The following is a 22,892-nucleotide window of genomic DNA, read 5'->3' on the forward strand; positions in this document are numbered from 1 at the left end:
ACTAAAACCACATTTACCCAGCTTTCTCTCTGAGGGCACTTTCCTATTGCAGCACAGGGAAATAGAGTCCAGTCAGATAGCAGCAGTCTTGCTGGGTAGAGGAAACAGTGATTGGGGCTGAGGCTGCAAAAATAACTAGGATTTGGTGGAAGCAGGCAGAAAGGAGAGCACCACAGAGAAAGGACTCCCAAAACTCTGCCAGCATTTCCCCTTAGGGTCTTGGCTGACCCCTAAGCTGTGCATGCGTAGTGTGAGATTCTGGAAAATCTATCAGAGAAGAGCCACAGGGATCAGAGATTTTAGAGGCTGCCCAGTGCTTAGGAGATGTTGGGGTTCATGCCCAGTCAGAATAGAGGCAATTTAATGACTGCTGTGGGCTTTCAGTTGAGACCTCAGGAAGTCTATGCCCTAGGAGTAAAGGCTGCACTCTAGAAGTAAGGGCAAAACCAGATACCTGCCCTAACCAAGGCCCAAACCAAGCTGTGGTTAAGTTCTAGGTGGTTTCACCAGTATTTTAATTGCCCATCAGAACAAAATGTATTTAAAGGAAGGTAACACAATCTATAGCCTCTACTGTGTACAATTCACAATGTTCAGCATAGAATAAAAATATATATATTAAACAGGCAAAGAATCAGGAAAAAGTGACTGATAACCATAAGGTAAAATAGTCAGTAGAAGCAGACCCAGAGATGATCCAGATATTGGAGTTAGCCTTAGCCAAGAAGGACTTCAAAATAACTGTGATTAATATGTTTAAAAAAATAGAGTCAAAGATGGGCAAATGGGAGAAAGATAGATTACTTTAATAGAATTAGAGTCTATAAAAAGAATCAAGTGGAAATTCAGGAATTGCAAAGCAAAGTATTTGTAATTAAGAATATATTGGATGCATTTAGCTGCACAATATACCTTATGTACATAGAAATAAAGTTCCTGAGAATATATTAATAAATAGAATCAATTTATATATATATACATATATATATACACATATATATGTATATATATATATATATATATGAATATGTGGTGACCAAGTTTATCCCAGGAATACAAATTGGGCTTAATATTCAAAAAAATCAATGAATATAATTAATAATAACAGAATAAAGGAGAACCATATAATATCTCAATCTTTTGCAGAAAAAGCATCTGATAAAATTCAACACCTATTACATACACACACACAGAGACAAACACACACAAATAAACCTCAGAAAAGTAGGAATAGAAGAAAACTTTCTTAATATGAAGGTATCTACAACAAACAAATCAATAAACTACAGTTAACATCTTATTTAATTTGGAAATATCGAAAGTTTTCCCTCTAATAAGGGAAGTAAGAAAATCATGTTTGGGATCACAACTTCTATTCAAGATTGTACTGAATGTCCTGGCTATTGCAATTAGGCAAGAGAAACAGAAATAAAAGCTATGAAGATTGGAAAAGAAGAAATAAAGTAACTACTTCAGATGATCTGCTTGTATACATAGAAAATTCAAAAGGATCTACAAGCAAACTATTAGAAATAATAAATGAATTTAGTAAAATTGCTGGATATAATGTAAATATACAAAAGTCAATTGTATTTTTCTATACTTGCAAAAGATTGGAAAATGAAATAAGAATATTCTATTTTAGGGACTTCCCTGGTGGTGCAGTGGTTAAGACTCCATGCTCCCAATGCAGGGGGCCTGGGTTCGATCCCTGGTCAGGGAACTAGATTCCACATGCATGCTGCAACCAAGAGTTTGCATGCCACAGCTAAGGAGCCCATGTGCCGCAACTAAGGAGCCGGCAAGCCGCAACTAAAGGAGCCCATGAGCCACAACTAAGGAGCCCACGTGCCACAACTAAGGAGCCAGCGACCTGCAACTAAGGAGCCCCACGAGCCACAACTAAGGAACCTGCCTGTTTCAACTAAGACCTGGCGCAACCAAATAAATAAAAAATAAAAAGAATATTCCATTTTTAATTAGCATAAAATATTGAATACCTAGGAATTAATATAATAAAAGGTATGCAAGAGTTTTACACTGAAAATTTCAAAGCACTATTGAGAGAAAAATTTTTTAGAAACGAAATAACTGGAGGGATATACATTTTCATGGTTTGGAAGACTCAGTATTATCAAGATTTCATTTCTCCCCAAGTTGATCTATAAATTTAATGTAATCCCAATCAAAATCTCAGCAAGTTTGAGTAGGGGAAATTGACAAGCCTATTCTAAAATTCATAAGGAAATATAGAGGACCTAGTATAGCTAAAACAATCTTGTCAAAGAAGAACAAAGATGGAGAACTCACACTAACTTCAAGACTTGCTTTGAAGCTACAGTAACCAAGGCAGCTTTCTATTCTATGGAGTAGAATAGAGGCTAGAAATAGACCCATACATATAGGGTCACCTGATTTTCAACAAAGATGACACTACAATTTAGTGGGGAAATAGTCTTTCAACAAATGGTGCCAGATCAATTGGATATCCATATTAAAAAAAAACTTAGATATTTATCTCACATCTCATACAAAAATTAATTTGAGATGAATCACTGACTTAAATGAGAAAGCAAAATCATCAAACTTCTGGAAGAAAACAGAGGAAAATATCTTCATCATCTTGGGAGAGGCAAAAATTTCTTAAATGGGACACACAAGAAACACGAACCATAAAAAAGACAGATAAATTAGACTTCACTAAAGTTAAGAACTCTGTTCATAAAAAGATACCATTAAAAGAATGAAAAGGCAAGATATAGACTGGGAGAAGTTCTTTGCAATGTTCTTCCCTGACAAAGGATTTGTATATAGAATATATTTTTTAAAGTCCTATAAATCAATAAGAAAAAGACACACAACACAATTTAAAAAATGGGCAAAAGACTCAACTGGACACTTCACAAAATAGGATACCAAAATGGCCAATAAATTTACCAAGGGTTACTCAACATCTTTAGTCATTAGAAAAATGCCAATTAAACCCACAATTAGATACCACTACACACCATCATAATGGCTAAAATTAACGACTGATAATACCAAGTGTTAGCGAGGATGGGAAGCAACTAGAACTCTCATGTTACTAGAAGAGGTTAAATTGGTAAACCATTTGGGGAAAAAATGCTTGGCAGGTCCTACAAACATATACCTTCCCTTTAACTCAGTGATTCTATTCCTGAGTATATACCGGATAAAAATGAGTACATATGTTCATCAGAAGACATGTATAAGAATGTTAATAGTATCTCTACTTGAAATAGCCAAAAATGGAAACAATCCAAAGATCCATCAATAGTAGAATAAATAAATAAAACGTGGTGCATTGCTACCATAGAATATTACACATCAGTGAAGAAACATCAAGTATGAAACATTCAACAGTATGTTAAACCTCAAAGACATAATGTTGAGTAAAACAGGTCAGGTACAAATGAGTACTTAATGTGTGATATCATCTATATGAAGTTCAAAAACAGGCAAAATCAATCTATGGTGATAGGAGTCAGAATAGGGGTTACCTGGAGGGGAACTGACTAGGTGGGAGGCACAAGGAGCTTTCCAGGGAGCTGGAAATGTTCTATATCATGTTCTGGGAGGTGATCACAATGGGCATATACATGTGTAAAAGTTCACCGGTTTGGACACTTAAGGTGTCTATGCTTTACTGTATCTAAGTTATACCTCAGTAGAAAGATAATAAGATACTCCTTCCCAAAAAATGTATGAGAGAATTTGTCAGATCTGAGTGGTAGGGTAGGGTGAGTGGGGAAGGTAGGAGAGGACATCATGGGAGGAAGGAACAGCATGTGCAAAGAAGCTCTGGAGAACTGGAAAAATGGAAATAATGCAATGTGGTAGAGTGTTGAGCGCAGGAAAGGAGGTGGGGGAAGCAGGAGAAGAGGGTGGGAGGGTAGGCAGAGGCTAGATTGGGAAGAGGGCAGGTAGGACATTTATCGTCAGTGTTCACATGGTCCCTTGACTCGGCAAGGGCTTCTAAGAGGGCAAAGCAGAGGCCTAGTCCTTTCCATCTCAGGAAGGAAGGAAAGCCTTGCCTTCTGACAGCTGAAAACCAATCAGCAGGAGGAGAATGGCAATGAACAGTACACGTGCATGAGGGATCTTATTAGGGCGATGAAAATGTTCTACAACTGATGAACTGCACAACTTGGTAAATTTACTTTTAAAAAAAATCACCGAGGGCTTCCCTGGTGGTGCAGTGGTTCAGAGTCCGCCTGCCGATGCAGGGGACATGGGTTTGTGCCCTGGTCTGGGAAGATCCCACATGCCGCGGAGCGGCTGGGCCCGTGAGCCATGGCCGCTGGGCCTGCGCGTCCGGAGCCTGTGCTCCGCAATGGGAGAGGCCACAGCAGTGAGAGGCCCGCGTACCGCAAAAAGAAAAAAACAAAAATCACCGAATCGACACTTGAAATGAGTAAATTATATAATATGTAAAATATAATCCAGCAAAGTTATATTAAAAATCAGACGCAGACCCTTCCCGCCTCTTGATCACCCCCGTCCCAGAGGGGTCCTTGGGGTCTCTCTGGCCCTCTCCCTGCCACTCAGCCTTGCTCTCACTTCCTTTGCCCCACTGTTCCTGTACTTTAGCTTTGAGCACACTCAGATCTATCCCCTCAGAGACATCCCGCTCCCCAACAGCTCTCCCAGCCGCCAGGACCAGAGGCACTGCCCCCACTGATGAGACCCTGAGGCCCTGAGAGGGGATGGGAGGGGGTAATTATTGGTTCTAGGTGCCTGCTACTTGTGCTGTCCCATAACCCGGAGAAGGAGGGTTGTTCATTCCCATTTCTCAGATGAGAAGATCAAGGCCTGTGAAATGGGATGCTCATGATTTCACGGACAGGGGCAGATCCTAGGCAGCCCCTGACCTGCCACGACAAGAAGTCAAGTCCCCGGCAAGGGGGGCGTCTACACATGAGGGCCAGTGTGGCCAGCCGATGGAGGGGCTGGGTGCGGGGCAGTGCAGGGCTACAGTGGAGGCGGCCGCTCTCACTCACCACTTCTTGCCGCTGATCTCATGCTGCTGCACCGTGTAGCCAAAGAAGGCGGCTCTGGAGCCGGGGATGACTCGGGGCTTCTTGATGTCCATGTTGAAGGTGTCCGTGAACCCTGGGTGGGGAGGAGAGGAGTCAGGCAGGTGGAGGTCCAGGGTCTTGGCTGTGGATGGAGTATGTTCCCCTATCCCTGGGGAGCCCCAGTTCCTGTTTGGGGAGCCAACAGTCTGATGGGAAAGGCCCAGCCACTGCCCTGGAGGAGCCAATCTGATAGGGGAGGCATAGGCATAAAACCTACTCTTAGAGAGACCAGGCGGGTCTGAAGAGGAAGACCCAGTCCCTGCCCGAGAGAATTCCTGCTCCCACAAGGAAGAGACAGTCCCCGTCGCCCTCCATCACTCCTTCCTCCAACCCTGCTTCTTCTAGCTTCTGCTGGTCTCCTCTTCCGTTTTTTTTTTTTTTCTCTTTTCCCTCCTCTCTTCCTTCGCTCCCCCTTCCTCCCTCTCTTTCTCCCTTCTCTCACTTCTGCCTGCTAAAGAGTCACGGAGCTGATTTCCCACCTCTCTCACCTCCCTCCCACCACCCCACCAAGCCTGGGGTCCTAGTGGCCACGGCTCCAGCGCTGCTGGCTGACCACCTCCTTCTGAATCCATATGCAAAGCTCCGCCTGGCATACTGCTCGGCTGCAGCAGCTGAGGCAAAGCAGAGAGAAACTCCCATAACCCTTTCACCTTGGCCCCTAATCGGTCAATTAACCGATTCCACCTAGTGGAGAGCCTTGGGGCAAAGAGCTTTACCCCTTTGGCATTCTTGTGCTGAATCACAAGAAATAGCAATTCACACTTGTGTGCTGCCTAGGGTTCTGGGTCTCCTCACATTTGCCATCATTTACCCTCACAGGACTTTGGGGGAATGGGCAAGCATCATCCACATTTGGCAGAGGGGGGTTCAGACCCAGAGAGGTTAAGAGGCTGTCCGGGGGTACACAGTGGGTCAGCAGCAGCATCAGAGCCAGGACCTCAGGTACCCGCCCTGCGACTCCTTCCCTCCACGAGGCATTTTCAGGCATGTCTGGCCTCGTTACGTATCAGTACCTACAGGACCACCAAACTTGGGACCCATGGGATTTAAGGGGTGGGATCCTACCATGAGCCAAAACCCTCAGATAAGTGAAAACCAATCAGCAGAACAAAACAGCAGACAGAATATCACTGTCGTTCCTTTCATGTTCCTTTCACTTTATAAATTTCACAGAACACTCACATACCTGCTATCATCTGATCTCCACTATAACCCTGTGATGTGGGCAGCAAAGGGAAAGCCGAGGGTCAGAGAGGTGAACTGACCTGCCCAAGGTCCCAAAGCCTGCTGGATAGGGACTCTGAATCTGAGGCTAGTACCCTTGAGCGTCCCTCTGTCCTTCCCTTGGCACGGACCCCCTGAGTCTGAGTGTTCAAGAGTGATGCCCTGGAGCATGTACTTGAATAAGGCCTACTGTGCAGGCAGGAACAAGAGGTTTCTTCTACGCTTTCTTTTCTGCTCAGCAAATGGATACAGTGGCCAAAAATTCCATCATTAGAGTCCCAGAATTAGAGTCCCCTGAGGTAACACTAGAATACCTTAGATTAGGGATGTTAGACATGTGTTCTCACTCATCCATGTCAATTGATTATTAGTGTTGCCTGGAGCACTGAGTTAAGAAGGATTCTGAGGTCAAGTGTGGGCTCAGTGGGCAAGACTGGTGTGATCAGTGAGCAGTACCTGCTGGGGATACAGGAGCAGACAGTGACGGCAAGTGGCTACGTAGCTGCCAACCCTGTCTTCATGACTGCTAATCTGCCACAAGAAATTAGTGTCATAGCCCTAAGTGGGGGTGAGGGAAGAAGAGTATGTTATTTACATACTCTTATTTACAAAGCCCAGCCCACGAATGGACTTACCAGCCTGGTTAGAAGCAGGCAGCCTTGGGGAAGAGGGGTCTGGTCAGGTGAGCACAGAGGGATGAAGGGGCCCAGGTCCTTGGCCAATGAGGGCATGTCACAGAGCAGAGAGAGATACTAGTGTCATCTGTGCACAGCTGGGAGGTAGACAGAGAGAGGTCAAAGAAGAAGGGGAGTTGCAGACGAGGAACTCTCCAACTCTGTCCTAGGAATGGACACACACACATGCACACGCACGTATGTACACACAGAGAGGCACACATGCACATGCACACATGCCCACACACAGACACACATCCATGCACACACATGCACAAGCCACGCACATTCCCTGACGGGGGGGCAACACTTATCTGGCTCCCTGGTGCCCCCTGGAGATGTCCCCTGGTGGTCCTTGGTCCTCCCTTTCCTGCATCTGAGCCCAGCAAAGGGAGGTGACCTTGACAAGAGGAAGGCATGCTGGGCAGTCAAGAAATCCAGACCCACCTGCCACTGCCAGGCCGACAAGGGGGTGAGGGCCAGTGAAGCTAAGGCCGTGAATTGTGTCTTCAGGGCCTTCTCTACCATCAGTGCTTCTTGGGCAAACATGGCCAGAAGGATCCCTCCAAGACCTGTCAGATCCAATCATTCTTCAGCTCCAATGCTTCATCATTTTCCCACCAACTCACAGTCAAAGCCAAAATCCTTACCTGCAAGGCCCTGCATGATCCCACCCGGTTCCCTCTGTTCCTCATTTCCTGTCCTCCCCCTCCATCCCTCTGCTGCAGCCACTCTGTCCCCCTTGCCATTCTTAGAATATGTCAGACCCGTCCCCACTTAGCGTCTTTGCCCTCTGCCTGGAAAGCTCCTCCTTGGGTCACCCGCAGGGCTCACTCCCTCAAGTCATTCGGGTCTCTGTTTCAATGCCATCTTGTCCCTTACCAGGACACCCTGTCACTCTTATCCCCCTTATTTTTCTTTATTTGTCCTCATAGCACTTATCACTAACATGTTACATATTTATCTGTTTATTGTCACATGGCTGATATTCTATAATATTCTTATGTCTTCTAAGTGCCGGGAGAGGCTGCTCACTGCTGTATCCTTACTGCCTTGAACAAAGATCTAGCTCAGAGTCAGCAGTCAATAGATACTGCTTGACTGAATGGTTAGAGACCAGGACCCACATTTGGCTGGGTCGCTCTCTCCCTTCAACGAGTAACAGGGGAAAAAATATTCACTGAGCACTGATATGTTCCAGGCACTATTCTAGGTATCTCACCAGTAATTTTATATTACTTAGTTAAATCTCACACCAACCCTGTGAAGTAGATATTATCATATCTCTGGGAGGTTAAGTAATTTGCCCCAAATCACTCAGCTGGGAGGAGGTTAGAGCAAGCCCATGATCAGGTAGCTTAGGGCACAGGGGTGATGTGCTACCCCTGGGAGAACAGCTTTTCAGAGAAGGACCCACTGGAGGCAGGGAAAATTCTTTTCAGAGAAATGGGTCTTCCCTCTTACCCTCAGGTCCCACCTCCTCTGTCTTTGGGTTTGGTTGGGCGCAGCAGATGGGAGAGGAGGTCGGCAGCCCTGTGCGCCTTCCCTCCCCCAGGGGGCTTTGTCTAGGACTAGTCCTGTCTCCCCCAGTGTCCCCAACCCCCAACCCCCAGGACAGGATTAGTGAAATCTGGCCACAAGGAAGAGGACAAATGCTCTCAGGGACGGGGCATTAAGTTACAAAGTGCTGGTTTCTTCCCCGAGTTGGCATTTGCTTCTGACTAAACCGAACCAACCAGAGAATGGATTTCCTAAAAGTGATGTCAAGTCTGACACCCTGACCTTGGCTCCCGACAAGATCTCTGGCCCGCTCCCCTGATGGCACGTGGCTTTCATGCTTGGGGAATGTACTCTTCTCAGAGATTTATGAACCCCAAATACCAATAAAAGAAAACAAAGTTGTTTTTGATGGGAGTCAACAGGCCGATTGCAGAGACAGTGGGAGCCTGGTTGGGCAGCTTGCCACTTTACTGCCCTTGATATTGATGACAGAGGGGGAAAAAAACCACAGTTCCTGGCCTGCTCTCCTGTGGACTATGGCCAAAGTTACATCAGCTGCTGCTCCCTTTCTCAGAATCTTATCTTTTAAAAAAGCATCAGCCAGTCCCAAGAAAGCACTGAAACCACAGCATGATGTTTGAGCATCGCTTGATCTCAAACCCACCACTCCAGGCTAAGGTGGAGGCTACTGTCCTATCACCAGGCAGGATGGTCACAGTCCCAAATGCTGAGGCACACTGGCCAACACGTGTCGTGTCTGGAGCTCCGGTGGACTCAACAGCTCCACAGGGAGTGCTCACTAGAGCTCAAGGAGACTGAGCTGAGCATCCATGATGGGCTGCTCCACCCTCTACCAGTCACCGCCCCCCACTGCTGCCACTAGCTTCCCAAGGATCTTCGGAGAAAGTCCAAAGTCTCCATGTGGCCCCATGGCCCTCAGAGCATCCCTAGCCTGTCTCATCAAGTTTTCCTCTGGCTCCCTGCTGTCCAGGCCCCAGGGCCACCTTTCTGCTCCTTGCTTCCCCCCATCTTGGGGCCCTTGCACGTGCTATTTCTTCTGCCTGAGCATCTCTGATGAACTTCTCATCACCTTCAGATCTCAGCACAAATGTCCCATTCTTGACCCCTCCCCAGGATGCTTCCCTGACCCCGCCCCCATTACATCAAATTTTGCCTAGTGATCTCAATGTGAGAAGCCTGGCTCCAGCATTCATTGACTAATGGGTGACCCTGGGTCAGGGACTTCTCTGGTCCTCAGTTTACTCTTCTATAAAATGGGAATAATAATACCAACCTCAAAGTGTGGTGGACAAAACTGAATGCAGTGACTAACCTGTGGCAGTGCCTGGTCCATGGAAAGCGCACAGATCTCGGTCAATTGGAACTGAATCAAGATTCCCTGCTCTCTGAGCTGCCTCAGTGCCTTTGCCCATGCTGTTCACCCTGACTGAAGGCCTTTCTTCCCTTCTTCTCAAACATCATGGCCCAGCTCTGATGACACCTCTGCTACAACGTGTTCCTTCCTCTGGGTTGCTCATAGCTTCTGTTGCTTTCTACCATGGATGACAGTAGTTTCCACATCTTCCCTGCTTTCTTATCCAGCTACACACTATTCAGGGCAACATTCAGGAGTAGCTTTGTATATTTTTCTCTTTGCTCTGTGCCAGGAATATGCAGAGAGACTTGCCTGATGGATTTCTCACCCTCTGAGAACCTGTTCCCAGAATCAGTACCTGTTGGCCTCTTCTTCCCTTAGTTTATTTCCTAGCTCTCTGATTGGTACAGACAGTCCCTTACCATTTAGATAACAGTAATAAAAATTATAGTGTACATGCACATAGAACTCACTAGGCACCAGGTACTGTTCTAAATTTATTTAATCCTCCCAACAACCTCTTGAAGTAAGTATACTATTATTCTCACTTTACAGGTGAGGAAACTGAAGCACAGAGAAGGCAGGTAACTGGCCATGGTCACGCAGCCAGGAAGTGGCAGAGTCGCACTCTGAGGCCTCATCGGTCCTGCCCTGGGCTGCCTGCCACCATCAAGCCTTCCTCCCCACTTCTGTCACTTGAGCTCCTCACTGCCAGGCTAGTCCTCCTCCCTCCCACCCTTTCTTAAAAACTCACCCATCCTGGGTCCCACGGCCTCAGATCCAGCTCGCTAGAGAACTGACAGGTGCATCCCTGATCATAACAGGCAGAATACAGGGGACCAGGTGTGCCAGAAGGACACAGCCAGAGTCCCAAGGACCTTGAAAATCTGGATGAAGCACCAGATTTGACAGCAGGAGGAAGCTACTCTGGGGAACCTGAAAGTGACCATCTTTCAGCCGCCTTCCATCCGCCAGGCCTCTGCTCATTCTCTGGGTCCTGCTTTGGGTTGCAGACGTACATTGTGTAGGCAAGAGCTTTCATTTTCCTTGGATGGTGGGAGCTGGGATGGGGGCCAGGGAGGCTTAAATAGTATCAGAACTCTCTCGTGTTATTTCCCTCTTCCCAGTTTTACTTGCCCCTCAAGAATCTTCATGTCTAAAAGCAAATTACAGATAGGGAGGGGCAGGGGACAGGAGAAAAGACCCTGACAAAAGAAAAGACCCTAAGCAAAAAGAAATGGTAATGTGGACCTCCTTCTGCTATGGAAAACAAAATCACACATTCCAACCTGAGATGGGATGAGCTGTAGATGCCTGGCTGATTTGCATCCTCTGCATTGCTGCCCCTTCTGCTGTGGCAAATAATGAAAGCTTGGTGGATCTTGATCTGCTGCCAGCCCCAGCTGTCTTTCCCTTCTTACCTGAAGCCACTGTTTCAAAGACAGGCATCTAGGAAGGCAATGTCAGGTTTGGGGGCATTGCTGGTGAGGCGCGAGGCCCCCTCACCCCCGTCTAGGCCCTAGTGAGGCGCTAGTGAGATATGAGAGAAGGGGTGGGGTGTGGGGAGAATGCGGTCCCCTCATCAGAGAAGCTTCTGCCAGTTGAGGCAGGAAGGCCTCCACTGGAGAGGAGGTGGCTCCAGGTCAGGGAGCCCTCCGACTCCAGGGATCCTGCCCTTGGGGGCCTGCAGCCCTCACAGGTGACCTAGTAACTATGCCCTCCCCCAGGAAGCCTCTGGAGGGTGGGGCTCTGGGCCCTGCCCTTGAGAGCTGCTGGGGCATCAGGGGCATCACACTGGATTGTGAGCTTCTTTCTGCCTATACCTCCACTCATGGAGGAATGAATACTTGTGAAGTTTAGTGAATACCTGTTAAGGGTTGGGGTTAAACCTCTACACTGAGCAGAGTGAATTCCATACATCTTCTCCCCATCCCAAGACTCCAAGCAACGTGAGGACAAGGACTGGGTTTCACTTATCTTTTCATTCCCACTGCAGGGTTTGGGACACAGAGATGCTCAGTAAAATGTGTTGAACTAAAGTAGAAGATTCAGCTCTAACAACAATAAACAACGCCTATGAAGCATCCCCACATAACGCTGGGCTGGGCCATATGAGGCAGAAATTAAAGTGTGTCTGTTTCCAGCCAAGGTCTTAGGATGCCTTGTCTGTTTCTGCTTGCCCACTTGCACTTCGGCCATCAATGTGAGAAGTATTTGCTCAGTCTGGCCCACTGATCCCAGGAAAAGGATGAGAGATATTTGGAGCTGAACTGCCCTAGGCAAGCCCGGCTAGGGTCAGCCATCCCCCACATACATAAGCAAGCCCCATGAGGCCATCAGGGCTCTCAGTTGAGCTTAGCTGAGGTCAGTTGACATCCAGCTGACCCAGCCACACGAACTAAATAATTATTGTCTGTCACTCAGAGTTGGGGGGATTATTTGTTACATGGCATTATTGTAGCAATTGGTAACTGACTCAGTCTGGCTCTAAAATCAGAGGTCCCCAACCTTTTTGGCACCAGGGACCGGTTTCATGGAAGACAATTTTTCCACGGACGGCGGGGAGGGGGTGGGTGGCTCAGGCGGTAATGCAAGCGATGGGGAGTGGCTGATGAAGCTTTGCTCACTCACCCGCCGCTCACCTCCTGCTGTGTGGTCTGCTTCCTAACAGGCTAAGGACCAGTACCGGTCCTCGGCCCGGGGGTTGCGGACCCCTGTCTTAAATGATGGACAATCAGGGAAGGGGAGGAATAATTACACAATGGGGACTCATGGTTTCTGGGGTGGTAACCCAGTCATTCCCTTCTCAAGAGATCACGGGGAGGCCTGGACCTAGCCTGTCAGGGAGCAGAGCGGCCTAGTAGGCAGGTCATGACCTCTCCTGCCTGAGCCATGCACCAAGGGCCTTAGAGCTGGGCTGTCCTGCCTCATCGGGACATAGGAACAACAGACATAGAGATAGACCCCTAGCATCAATGCTGGGCTCAAGGGCCCTCCCGTACCTCATTTTCTCTCTACCCCATGGCCAGGGGACGTGAACCCTGGACAATTTAACACAGGGTCAAAAATGGTGTGCAGCAAATATGTTATCAGGGAAGGGTAACTTATTAGGATTTTATTCTTAAGAGCAAACAGGGATCTTATAGATCCAATAACCTAGTGGTCTCAAAACTTTGTTTTTCTGCAATGAATCCCACCTTTTGGAAACAAAATCTATACAATGAAAAGCAGACACAGGAAGCTGAGGTTGGGGTTAAGGATGGGGGACAAGGAAACTCCCCACCTGCAGTGACAATCCTAAGACATTTCTTTGGAACCCCAGGGTGTCCTGGAACATAGTTTGAGAACCACTTGATTGTGTTTAAGACCCTTGTTAGTGAGAGAACTCAGGCTGGGAGAGGGGTGGGGATTTGTCCAAGGTCACCATGTCCATCTTTATTTACCACCACTGCCTCTCTATACCCCTGCTCTATAGTCCTTCAATTCCACGAATGTCTATTTGGGGCTACGATGCTCCAGGTTCCATGCTGGGTAGTAGGGCCATGACTTGTGGTCCTCAGAGTCTGCAGCCACATGTGTGAGCCAACAGACATGTTTGCATGTCACCAGAACCCAAAGTGAAGCCCAGAGAAGGCTGGACCAGGGCAGGGTGACCTGCCTTCTAATCTCAGCTTTGTCACTAAATTGGCTGAGTGTCCATGGAGAGTCACTATGCCTTTCTGGGCCTCAGTGTCCCCATCTGTCAAATGAGAGGGTTGAGCTCTCTGCTACTAAGGCCCAGCCCTGGCACATGTCAGAGAGGTTCTCTAGAGCAAACACACAGCCAGCTTCCAGTTGTCGGCACACGAGCATCTGTCTTGAGTCTCCACAAACCATTTAGAATTGGAGGCCAGGCGGTATGGAGGAATGCAAGCTCATCTTAATGTCAGCTGAAGCCAAACACACTTAGGAAGGGGAATTCTCCAGGCAAAAATGATCATATTTTGCATTCCCAAGCCAAAAGAGAGTTGAAGAAAACTGTCATCTAATGCTCTGCATTATCCAGGCCCCAGCTCCCTCTCCCCTTGCCTGAACTGTGGAGACCTGGCCTCAGGGCCCTATTTCCCTGGCTGTGGCTTCTGGGCACACCCAGATGTCAAAGGGACGAAGGTCTTGGTGGGGGTCCAGGCAATGTGATCACCTTTCCAAGAAAGCCCAACCTCGTCCTGGAGCTGGACTGTGCTGCTAAAACCTCAGCAAGGAAATTTAGAGCAAGTGGGCAGGGGGCACTACAGTTCCCTTCCAGACTCGTCTTATTTCAAAAATTGAGGATGCCAGTGGTACGCACTGAATCCTTGAGTACATGGCTATATGGCCTTGGAGTGACCAAAGCTTCTCTCTCCCTGGGATCTTCTAGGTATGGAAGCCATGATCGCTTAGGAAGGAGACATGGCTGGAGGACCACTGCCAAGGTCAAAGGCCAGAGGATGGACTCCTGACTTTAGGACAGCTGATTCTAGGACTCAGAAAAGGGGACATGGGAATACAATGCCCACCTCCTGAGAGCTAGGGCTGCTGTGATGAGTAGAACTAGGTTGGGCACCAGGAGACCTGGGTCCTCCCCTGGGTTCTGTCACTGACTGGCTGAACCTTGAACAAGTTACTTCTCCCCAGGCCTTAGTCTCCAATATAGAAAATGAGGAAGGTAGACCAGGTGGTCTAAAAACCTTTACAGTCAGGATGTTCTGAGTCTGTGTCACCCTTCTCCTCTGGATTCATTTCCAAATTCATCTCCCTTCAGAGGGGAGGAGTAGGCAATTGAACACTGGGGCACCCCAAGGGGGCAAGCAGATGGCCATTGCCCCTGCAGGTCTCTATCAGGTTGGCTGCCAGGACTGGGGCCATTCCCTCCCTCCTCTCTAGCACTTGGGTCCAACACAAGTGCCCCTCAGCTTCAAGCCACTTATGAAAGTGAGCTGTAACACCCTCCCGGCTTCCCCCCAGTGGCTTAGCCCTGAGCTGCCACTGCCCTGCTGCTAGAACTGGGGGCCATGATCAGGTGGGGGTTGGTCTGGTGATATCAAGCCAGTTCTTACCACCAGGTCCTGCTGCCCACCTGGTGCTTTAGAGCAAACCTGCCCACACTTGGGTCTCCCCAGGAGAGAGACAAATGCGTCCTCCCTACGCTTGGCGAAGACCACCTTGTTTCCTAGCTTCTCTATCAACTTAATCAGCATCTGACTCTTTTACACAATGACTGCCTTCTGGATGTGGCTTCATGTCTCTCTGCTAACTGGTCATTATCACACTGCCTTTTTCCTCAGAAGGGAACGCTATGAAGTCTACCCTGCTTCATACTCCTCCAACCACTAATATCACCAGCCAACCACCGTTCTTCCTTCTCCTTCCCTTTGTTGAAGAAGCAGGAGAACCTTATCTCTGGATGGAATCTCCTATCCTTGGCTCCCCTAGCTTCATGCAGGTCAGAACACGGCTCGCTGGCAGCAACTGGTGTGTGCGTGTGTGTGCTGTGTGTGCATGCGCGTGCACATGTGGCCAAGGGATTAGCCAGAGAGGACAGGGTGGGGAGGGGTAATGACAGGCGGCAATGATTTCTCCCCATTGGAGTCCAGAGAGAGGGGTGGGTTTAGGGGAGGGAGGTGCCTTCAGTCTGAAGGGCCAGCTCTATCCCCAGACTGGACAGAGAGGGAAGGCAGAGGGAATTGGGAGAGTGACTTCCGTGGAAAGGCGTCATCCCTCCCCACGGAATAAGCGCAACACTTGTTTCTTAGGGGAATCTCAGGGAAGTGATCTCATCTGGGAGCCAGAGCATCCCTGGTCCACACCCACTGCTGTTTCTGGCCACGAGTGGCTCTGAGCTTGCCAGCGGCTGTGCCATGGGTTTCTGTGGCCACATGTCCACCTTCCAGGGAAGAAGAACCCAAATCAATATGTACTTTGATGTCCCCTGAATGCTAAATGTGTGAAAAAGGACACGTAAGAATCAGAAAGTTTCCTCGTGTGTGAGATGAGGCGGGGGACCACCGTGGCTGGAGAGTTCTGGGTCCCACTAGAGCCGAGTCTGGAGGAAGCCCTCATGTGTGCACAGAGATGTCAGCTGGGAGAGAGCTCGCATATTCACCAGCTCATCAGGTCCCTGCAGGCGGCCTCTTAAAAAGCAGTCCAGGGCTCCCCTGGTGGCGCAGTGGTTGAGAGTCCGCCTGCCGATGCAAGGGACACAGGTTCGTGTCCCGGTCCGGGAAGATCCCACATGCCGTGGAGCGGCTGGGCCCGTGAGCCATGGCCACTGAGCCTGCGCGTCCAGAACCTGTGCTCCGCAACAGGAGAGGCCACAACAGAGAGAGGCCCACGTACCGCAAAAAAAAAAAAAAAAAAAAAAAAAAAAAGCAGTCCACACAGCAGGAGTGCTGGCTGCCCCTCTCCCCTCCAAGGTTTTGCTCTCAGTTCCCTCCCCCGAAAGCCTTCTCATATTGTCAGCCCCATCCTGCACCTGCCTGTCAGGGACCCCAGGGCATGTCCCACTCACCCTTTCCATCTACCCACCCTGTGCCCTTCCCTGACTGTCCTGCCTGCTGAGCCAACCCTCCCCACCTGGGGCAGAGAGTCCAGGGGACGGAACCACGCCATGGACTGCACCTGCATCCCCTTGGGGCCTAGAGTTACAAACACTAGGGGAAGCAATGGACAAATATGAAGTCAACACACACAAAGGGTGGGCTTGGGGCCTCTTTCACCAATGGGAAACGGAGGCTAAGGAAGGTTACCTGCCGGGACCCAGTCTTCTGGCCGGTGGGGCACATGTAGAGTGGGGATCCAGCCCTCCCCAGTCCCTGGGCAGGGCTCTTGTTCCACTCCTTCCCCGAATCTCCCAGTGGGATTCAGCTGCCACTCTCAGAGCACCTACCAAGTGCCAGGATGGGCCAGGTGCCTTAGAAGAGTATTTCATTTAATTCTAGCAAGTGATTTGGGATTTTTTCCCCATTGAACAGGTGAGGAAACTAAAGGTCCAAGACTGACTTGCCTGGGGCCCAGGTGCTGGTGCCGAGGTCTCATCCTGTCTGCTTCCCAGGCTACACATCTTTTAGTGCTTTTGAGCATCCTCATCAAGGCTGGCTGTGTCTGTGAGAGGGCAGGCAGGGCAGCTGAGAGCTCTCCTTAGTGGGGTCGGATAAGACCCTCTACTCACACCTGAAAATGACACCCTTCCAGCTGGACCAGTGATAGCCCTCTCTGAGAAGCTTTCATTTGAGTTGAAGCATTGAAGACCCTATGCTAACCTTACCTTTGGTGCCAAAAGGGAGGCTACTTTAACCAAGCTGAGGAGGTTCTCTCCCTCTTCACTTCTGCTCCCTGCACAGTGTCTGGAATACAACAGGCTCTCAACAAAGTGGACAGAACAAACTCATGAATGAACAAGTGAATGAATGACCATGGACAAGCTTATCAAATTAACTCAATATTCATCTGAGTAGAACATGAGCAGATGGGACACAGGGCAGCCCTCCCTTTACCCTCGGCCCTCTATCAATTCACCCTCTGCACTCCAGCCAGGTTCCACGGTGCCCTCATGATACATGCTGGGTGCTGACAGTCCCCCCCTCTTCCCTGGCCTGCCAACCTCTCTCCCCTACTTCAGTATCCTTGTCTCATCAAAAACTGGTTCTGGTGTCCTATTTTGTGCTAGATAAACACATGCTTGCTAACGTGTGACTTATCATGACATCGCTTCAACTCTCCAAAGCATGTGCAGCCCTACAGAAGGAAGAATTCTCTAAATCAGAAACAATCAGACACAGGCTGGGCAGCCTCCTGCAGTGGAGAGGGCCCCATCTCTAAGATCTGTGGTGGAGACCAAACGCTTGCAGGGGCAGGTGGATGCGGACTGAAATAGAGACACTGCGTAAGCATCCAGAGGGGGGAGATGGAGAGACAGCAAGTGCTGGTGAGAGCAAAAATCTGCCCTTTTTATTATTTTTTTAAAGAAATCAGGAGTTTGCCAATATGCTGGTTAAGCAGATGTCAGGTTCATGGAAAACAGGCCTAAAAATTTAAAACGGAAACACCAGGCTGAAATTTACTGTAATTAACATTATTTTCACTCCCAGCCTTGGACAGCCATCGCAGGCCTTCGGAGAACACGTGGATCACCTCCGTCAGGAACAAGACAGATGTCTTGGTGATGAAAGCCAGTGTATTTTCTGCCTTACATTATTTTTCTTTCTCTCTAGGTAGAGACATTGATCAAAATGGAGCTCTTTCTTTAAGCTTTCAGGAGCTACCATGACGGATTTTAAAACACACCAACAGTGATATTATGAATCTGTGTTGTAAGTTCATTTAAAGTGCAATGAAGTCTTGATTAACAAACACACACACACACACACACACACACACTCTCTCTCTCTCTCTCTCTCACACACACACACACACACACACATACATACCCAAGCTGCGTGGAAAAACTGGAGTCAAGAGATGTGACCCCCAATATCCACTTTAGGATCTGGCTGAGTATTTGGGGCCTTGGGCTGCTGCCTTCCTCCACTCACCTCAAAGTGGCCCAGGCTCCCAAGAACCCCCAATCATACCCCAGCCCAGTCCTGCCTTCTGAGTCCCACAGTCAATGTCCAGCTGCCCATAGAACATTTTCACTTGGATGTCTTATAGCATCCCTCACTTCACATGACCAAAGAGGTGCCCTAGATTTTCCCTTCCACACTGGTTTTTCCCCAAAGTCTCCCCATCGATGCACTTGGCAGTACCACCCTGATTGCTCAAGTCAGAAGCTTGGAGGTCCTTCCTCAGGATTTTCTGTCACTTCCCATCAGCAAACCGTGCAGGTTCTACCCTCTCCGTCCCTCTCAAGTGTGTCCACTCTTCTCTCTTTCCTCTGACATCACCCAGTCCAAGTCATTCTCATCCTTTTCTGCCAAGCTATGCTCTTCATAGCAGCCATAGTGATCTTTTAAAAATGCCAAACAGATCCTGGAACTTTCCTGCTTCACACCCTCCAGGTTCCTCGCATTGCATGTAGGGTAGATTCCAGACCCTTCCTCAGGGCCCACCAGGCCCTGAAGGATCAGTCTGCTCCTATGCCATGAACTTCACCACTTCCTGCTTCCAGCCACACTGCCTTCCTCTTTGCTCCTCAAACCAAGCTCTTTCCACCTCAAGCTCTTTCCCTTTGTGTGGAACAGTCTCCCCCAAATCTTTGCTCAGGCAGCTCCTTCTCCACCTCCAGTTTTAATGTCACAGCCTGGGAGAAATCTTCCCTGACCATGCTATGGAGAATCCATTCCTCTCCCTCAAAGCATCCTCGTTTCTTTTACAGTTAAACATAATAACAGATGGCTACAAGAGCTATTTGCTTATTCTCCCACTAGGGTTTAAGTTCTACAAGGGAAGGAACGAGTGGTGTGCTGGTCCCTGCTCACAAGAGACAATTGTGTGCAATCTTCCCGTTCAGTGATGCCTGTTGGTCACTTAAAGCTGACCATGGTGGGAGGATTTACACCACAGTAACTGGCAAATGGCTACAAAGAAGGACTCTCTCCACCCCATTCCAAGAGCCAGAATCGGGTGTTAAACATTTACCAGCACTCCACTGGAAGGGACTGTATCTTTATCCTCAGGATCTAGAACAATGCCTAGTACACGAAAGAGGCTCAATATGCACCTACTGACACATAAGACAACATGAGACCAAAAAGAGAGAGAAAGAATAGAAATATTCAGGCCTCCAAGAATCTCACTAACCTCACACACTAACCTGCTAACAAGGAGTAGACAGGGAATGTGATACTCAGAGCCTCAGGGAGGGAGGGAACTCAGAGCACTGAATAGCTTCAGAAGCCCTAGTTTTAATTCCAGCACAGCTTCTAACTTGTTTTACGACTTTGGACCAATGTCTTCTTTGTTCTGGCCCTCAGTTTCTTTATCTGTAAAAAGCACACACTGGACTAGATTCTGTATCTCTAAGTCCCTGTGTTGGATTTAATGAAGCCCATTTATGTACTCAGTTACCAATTTCTGTACCCCCCACTCCCAGGTCACTGCACTTCATTACACAACTGTAGAGGGGGCTGTTTACATTGTAGTTGACTGAGTTATGCAGTGCACAGCCTGCACAGCTGTACGTGGCGGCCCTGCCCACTCTGTTCCTGGCCATTGGCCATTTCTAGGGGAGACGAAGTAGACAGTGAGTCCCTCCCTTTCCTGGCACACTAACCAGCTCAAAGAGCTCAGACAGTTTGGTTTTAGTTTTCCAGCTCCTAAGATTGTCTCCTGCTTGTCATAAGTGTGTGGATCAAGAGCCCTGGGCATCTGGGGTTAGCCCCAGCCCAGGGGGTGTTTGGACAAAGTAAGAACAAGACAAAGCTCAGGATATGCAATTTGTGGCAAGGCTTTCCCTTGAAGGAGAGGAAGTAGGGCAGTGAGGACCCGGAGAACTGCTGGGCCTGTCTGTCCCTGGTCTTTGACTGCAAACTAAAAAAAGGAATTGTGAGGGCCCATCCCTTCCAAGCCTGCAGGGCCCGCCCTACAGTGGATACACCCTACCCATTTGAAAAGTTCTCCGTCTGCACAGAGCTCAACATAGATCTACCAGAACACAAGCTAAGCTGGATGATATTGGTTAGGCTTGGTGGGGATGGAGGATGCCGGGGAGTGGAAGTGCTTTGGTTCTCTGAGGGTTATGCAGAACCCTTTGGTTTTCGGTATATGTCAGTTACTCATGCTTTCAAAACTATCCCAAATGTTCACTCCCAGTTTTAGGTCCTTAGGAGAGTTAAGGGCTCATGATTCCCTCTGCCTTTGCTAGAAAACAAAGTCCTGTCTTGTGAGGTGGTGAGCCACTTGTCATTGGAGGGATGCAAGCCAAGGAGAGCTACTTATCTGGGATGTTCAGGTTCCACGTTCCCTCCCAGGCAGACACTTGCCACTGAGGCCTCTCAAGAGGCATCTGAAGCCCAGGAATCCTCATGAACCTGTGGATGATGAAGGGCCAACCATGCACTGGGTCCACCCATGCTCTAGATGAAGTTGTTTTAAAATAGAATTCCTGTGTAAACTGGTGCAGTCACTATGGAAAACAGTGTGGAGGTTCCTCAAAAAACTGAAAATAGAGTTGCCATATGACCCAGCAATCCCACTCCTGGGCATATATCCAGACAAAACTATAATTCAAAAAGATACATGCACCCCTATGTTCACAGGAGCACTATTCACAATAACCAAGACATGAAAGCAACCTAAATGTCCATCGACAGATGAATAGATAAAGAAGATGTGGTACATATATACAATGGAATACTGCTCAGCCATAAAAAAGAATGAAATAATGCCATTTGCGGCAACATGGATGGTCCCAGAGATGATCATACTAAGTGAAATAAGTCAGAAAGAGAAAGACAAATATCTGATATCACTTATATATGGAATCTAAAATATGACACAAATGAACTTATCTACGAAACAGAAACAGACTCACAGACACAGAGAACAGACTTGTGGTTGCCAAGGCGGAGGGGGGGTTGGGGGAGGGAAGGATTGGGAGTTCAGGATTAGCAGATGCAAACTATTATATATAGAATGGATAAACAACAAGGTCCTACTGTAGAGCACAGGGAATTATATTCAATATCCTGTGACAAACCATAATAGAAAAGAATATAAAAAAGAATGTATACATATGTGTAACAATCACTTTGCTGTACAGCAGAAATTAACACAACATTGCAAATCAACTATACTTCAATAAAATAAATTTAAAATAAAATAAAATAGAACTCCTGTTGTCAACTTCTTTCTTGTGTTACACGTGGCTTTATACCCAGAGTCAAGGTTCTAGCTCAGGAAATGTTCACAGAAGCATGGAAGCACGGCCGCTGAAGAGCTTTCAGAAACATGAAGGCCAAATATTTATTTTAGAAGGGATTGAATGGACATCTCAAGAGGGCATATGACTCACTTAAGTCTAGAACTGGAGCCTAAACTTGATCCAGAGGTCCTCATCCACAATCCAGGGCTTTTTCATTACCCTAGGCTTGGAGGGTCCAGTTAGTGAGAGATGTAATCCAGTCCCAGGCTTTGGTTTCCACTTCTGCTACATTCAGGGTTGGCCCAGATTGGTCCATCTGGGCTAAGCCATGGCTGATTTCAAACAGCCTTTCCTATAAAATCAATAAGAGGCAGGGTAGGTCTAATATTCAGTTAGCCATGAACGCCTCTGTGTGAACTAGTCTGCAGCTGTTTTACTGCCCAGCAGGCTGAGTGGAGTCAAGGTTTAAAGAAGAGGGGCGTGGGCTGGCGTGAACTGCCTGAGGCAGTGTCAAGACCCTAAGAGTTGGAGGTAGGGCAGGATGGTGGGACGCTATACAGGGGAGGAGAAGGTAAGAGGGAAGGTAGTGAACAGTGCCCACTGCTCAAGGGACAGGCAGCCTTGTGGAGAGTGAGGGTAGAGCTGATAAGATGATAGCTGATGAAATGCAGCTGATGTGATAGAGAAGCTCACAGAAATATGATCATCACTTTGGCAGTGATCCAGGAGGGCTTCTTGGAAGAGGAGGCCTTTCTGGAGCTGCTAGGGCCCAGAGAAAGCAGCAACCTCCTCTCCACTTTAACCTACATCCTCTAAGGACATTTGTTACTGAGAGGATTGGGGGTTTCCTCTTCTTTCATGGAGACAACAGACTTATTTGGACTGCCCTCCCCAGTGGTTCCTTGCTATCCCCCTAACACATCCCTCCCTGCCCCCTTCCCAACTCCAGGCCAGCGCAATGCTCAGCAAAGCTTTGATCTGGGGCTTTTGGCCTCTGCTTCCACATAAAAGCTCCCTCCGCCCTCATAAGTGGGGCACCCTGGGCAGACCCCTCTTCCCTGGCCCGTCTCCATCAGCAGTGGGCACCAGTCCAGTGGGGCCATTGCCAAGCCAAACAGCACTGCAGAAACACTAAGGGACCTGGCTACCAGGTGGCGGGCAAGTGCCCTCCTGGGCCTCACCCTGGGGTGGGCTGAGCACGA

At 48.3% G+C, this 22,892-nt stretch overlaps 1 protein-coding gene across 1 annotated transcript in view; it reads right to left on the reverse strand.

Annotated features, from left to right (window-relative positions):
* The window catches only part of ITGA11 (integrin subunit alpha 11), a gene marked incomplete at its 3' end in the record, with an annotated part of 124,600 nt that overhangs the window by 88,337 nt on the left and 13,371 nt on the right, over positions 1-22,892 (reverse strand). Inside the window, exon 2 of the mRNA XM_079700496.1 lies at positions 5,022-5,133. Within this exon, the coding sequence (XP_079556622.1) occupies positions 5,022-5,133 (112 nt within the window). The remainder of the gene's footprint in view (positions 1-5,021; positions 5,134-22,892) is intronic.

The sequence above is a fragment of the Hyperoodon ampullatus genome (genome assembly GCF_949752795.1).
Source record: "Hyperoodon ampullatus genome assembly, chromosome: 3".
Taxonomy (NCBI): domain Eukaryota; kingdom Metazoa; phylum Chordata; class Mammalia; order Artiodactyla; family Ziphiidae; genus Hyperoodon; species Hyperoodon ampullatus.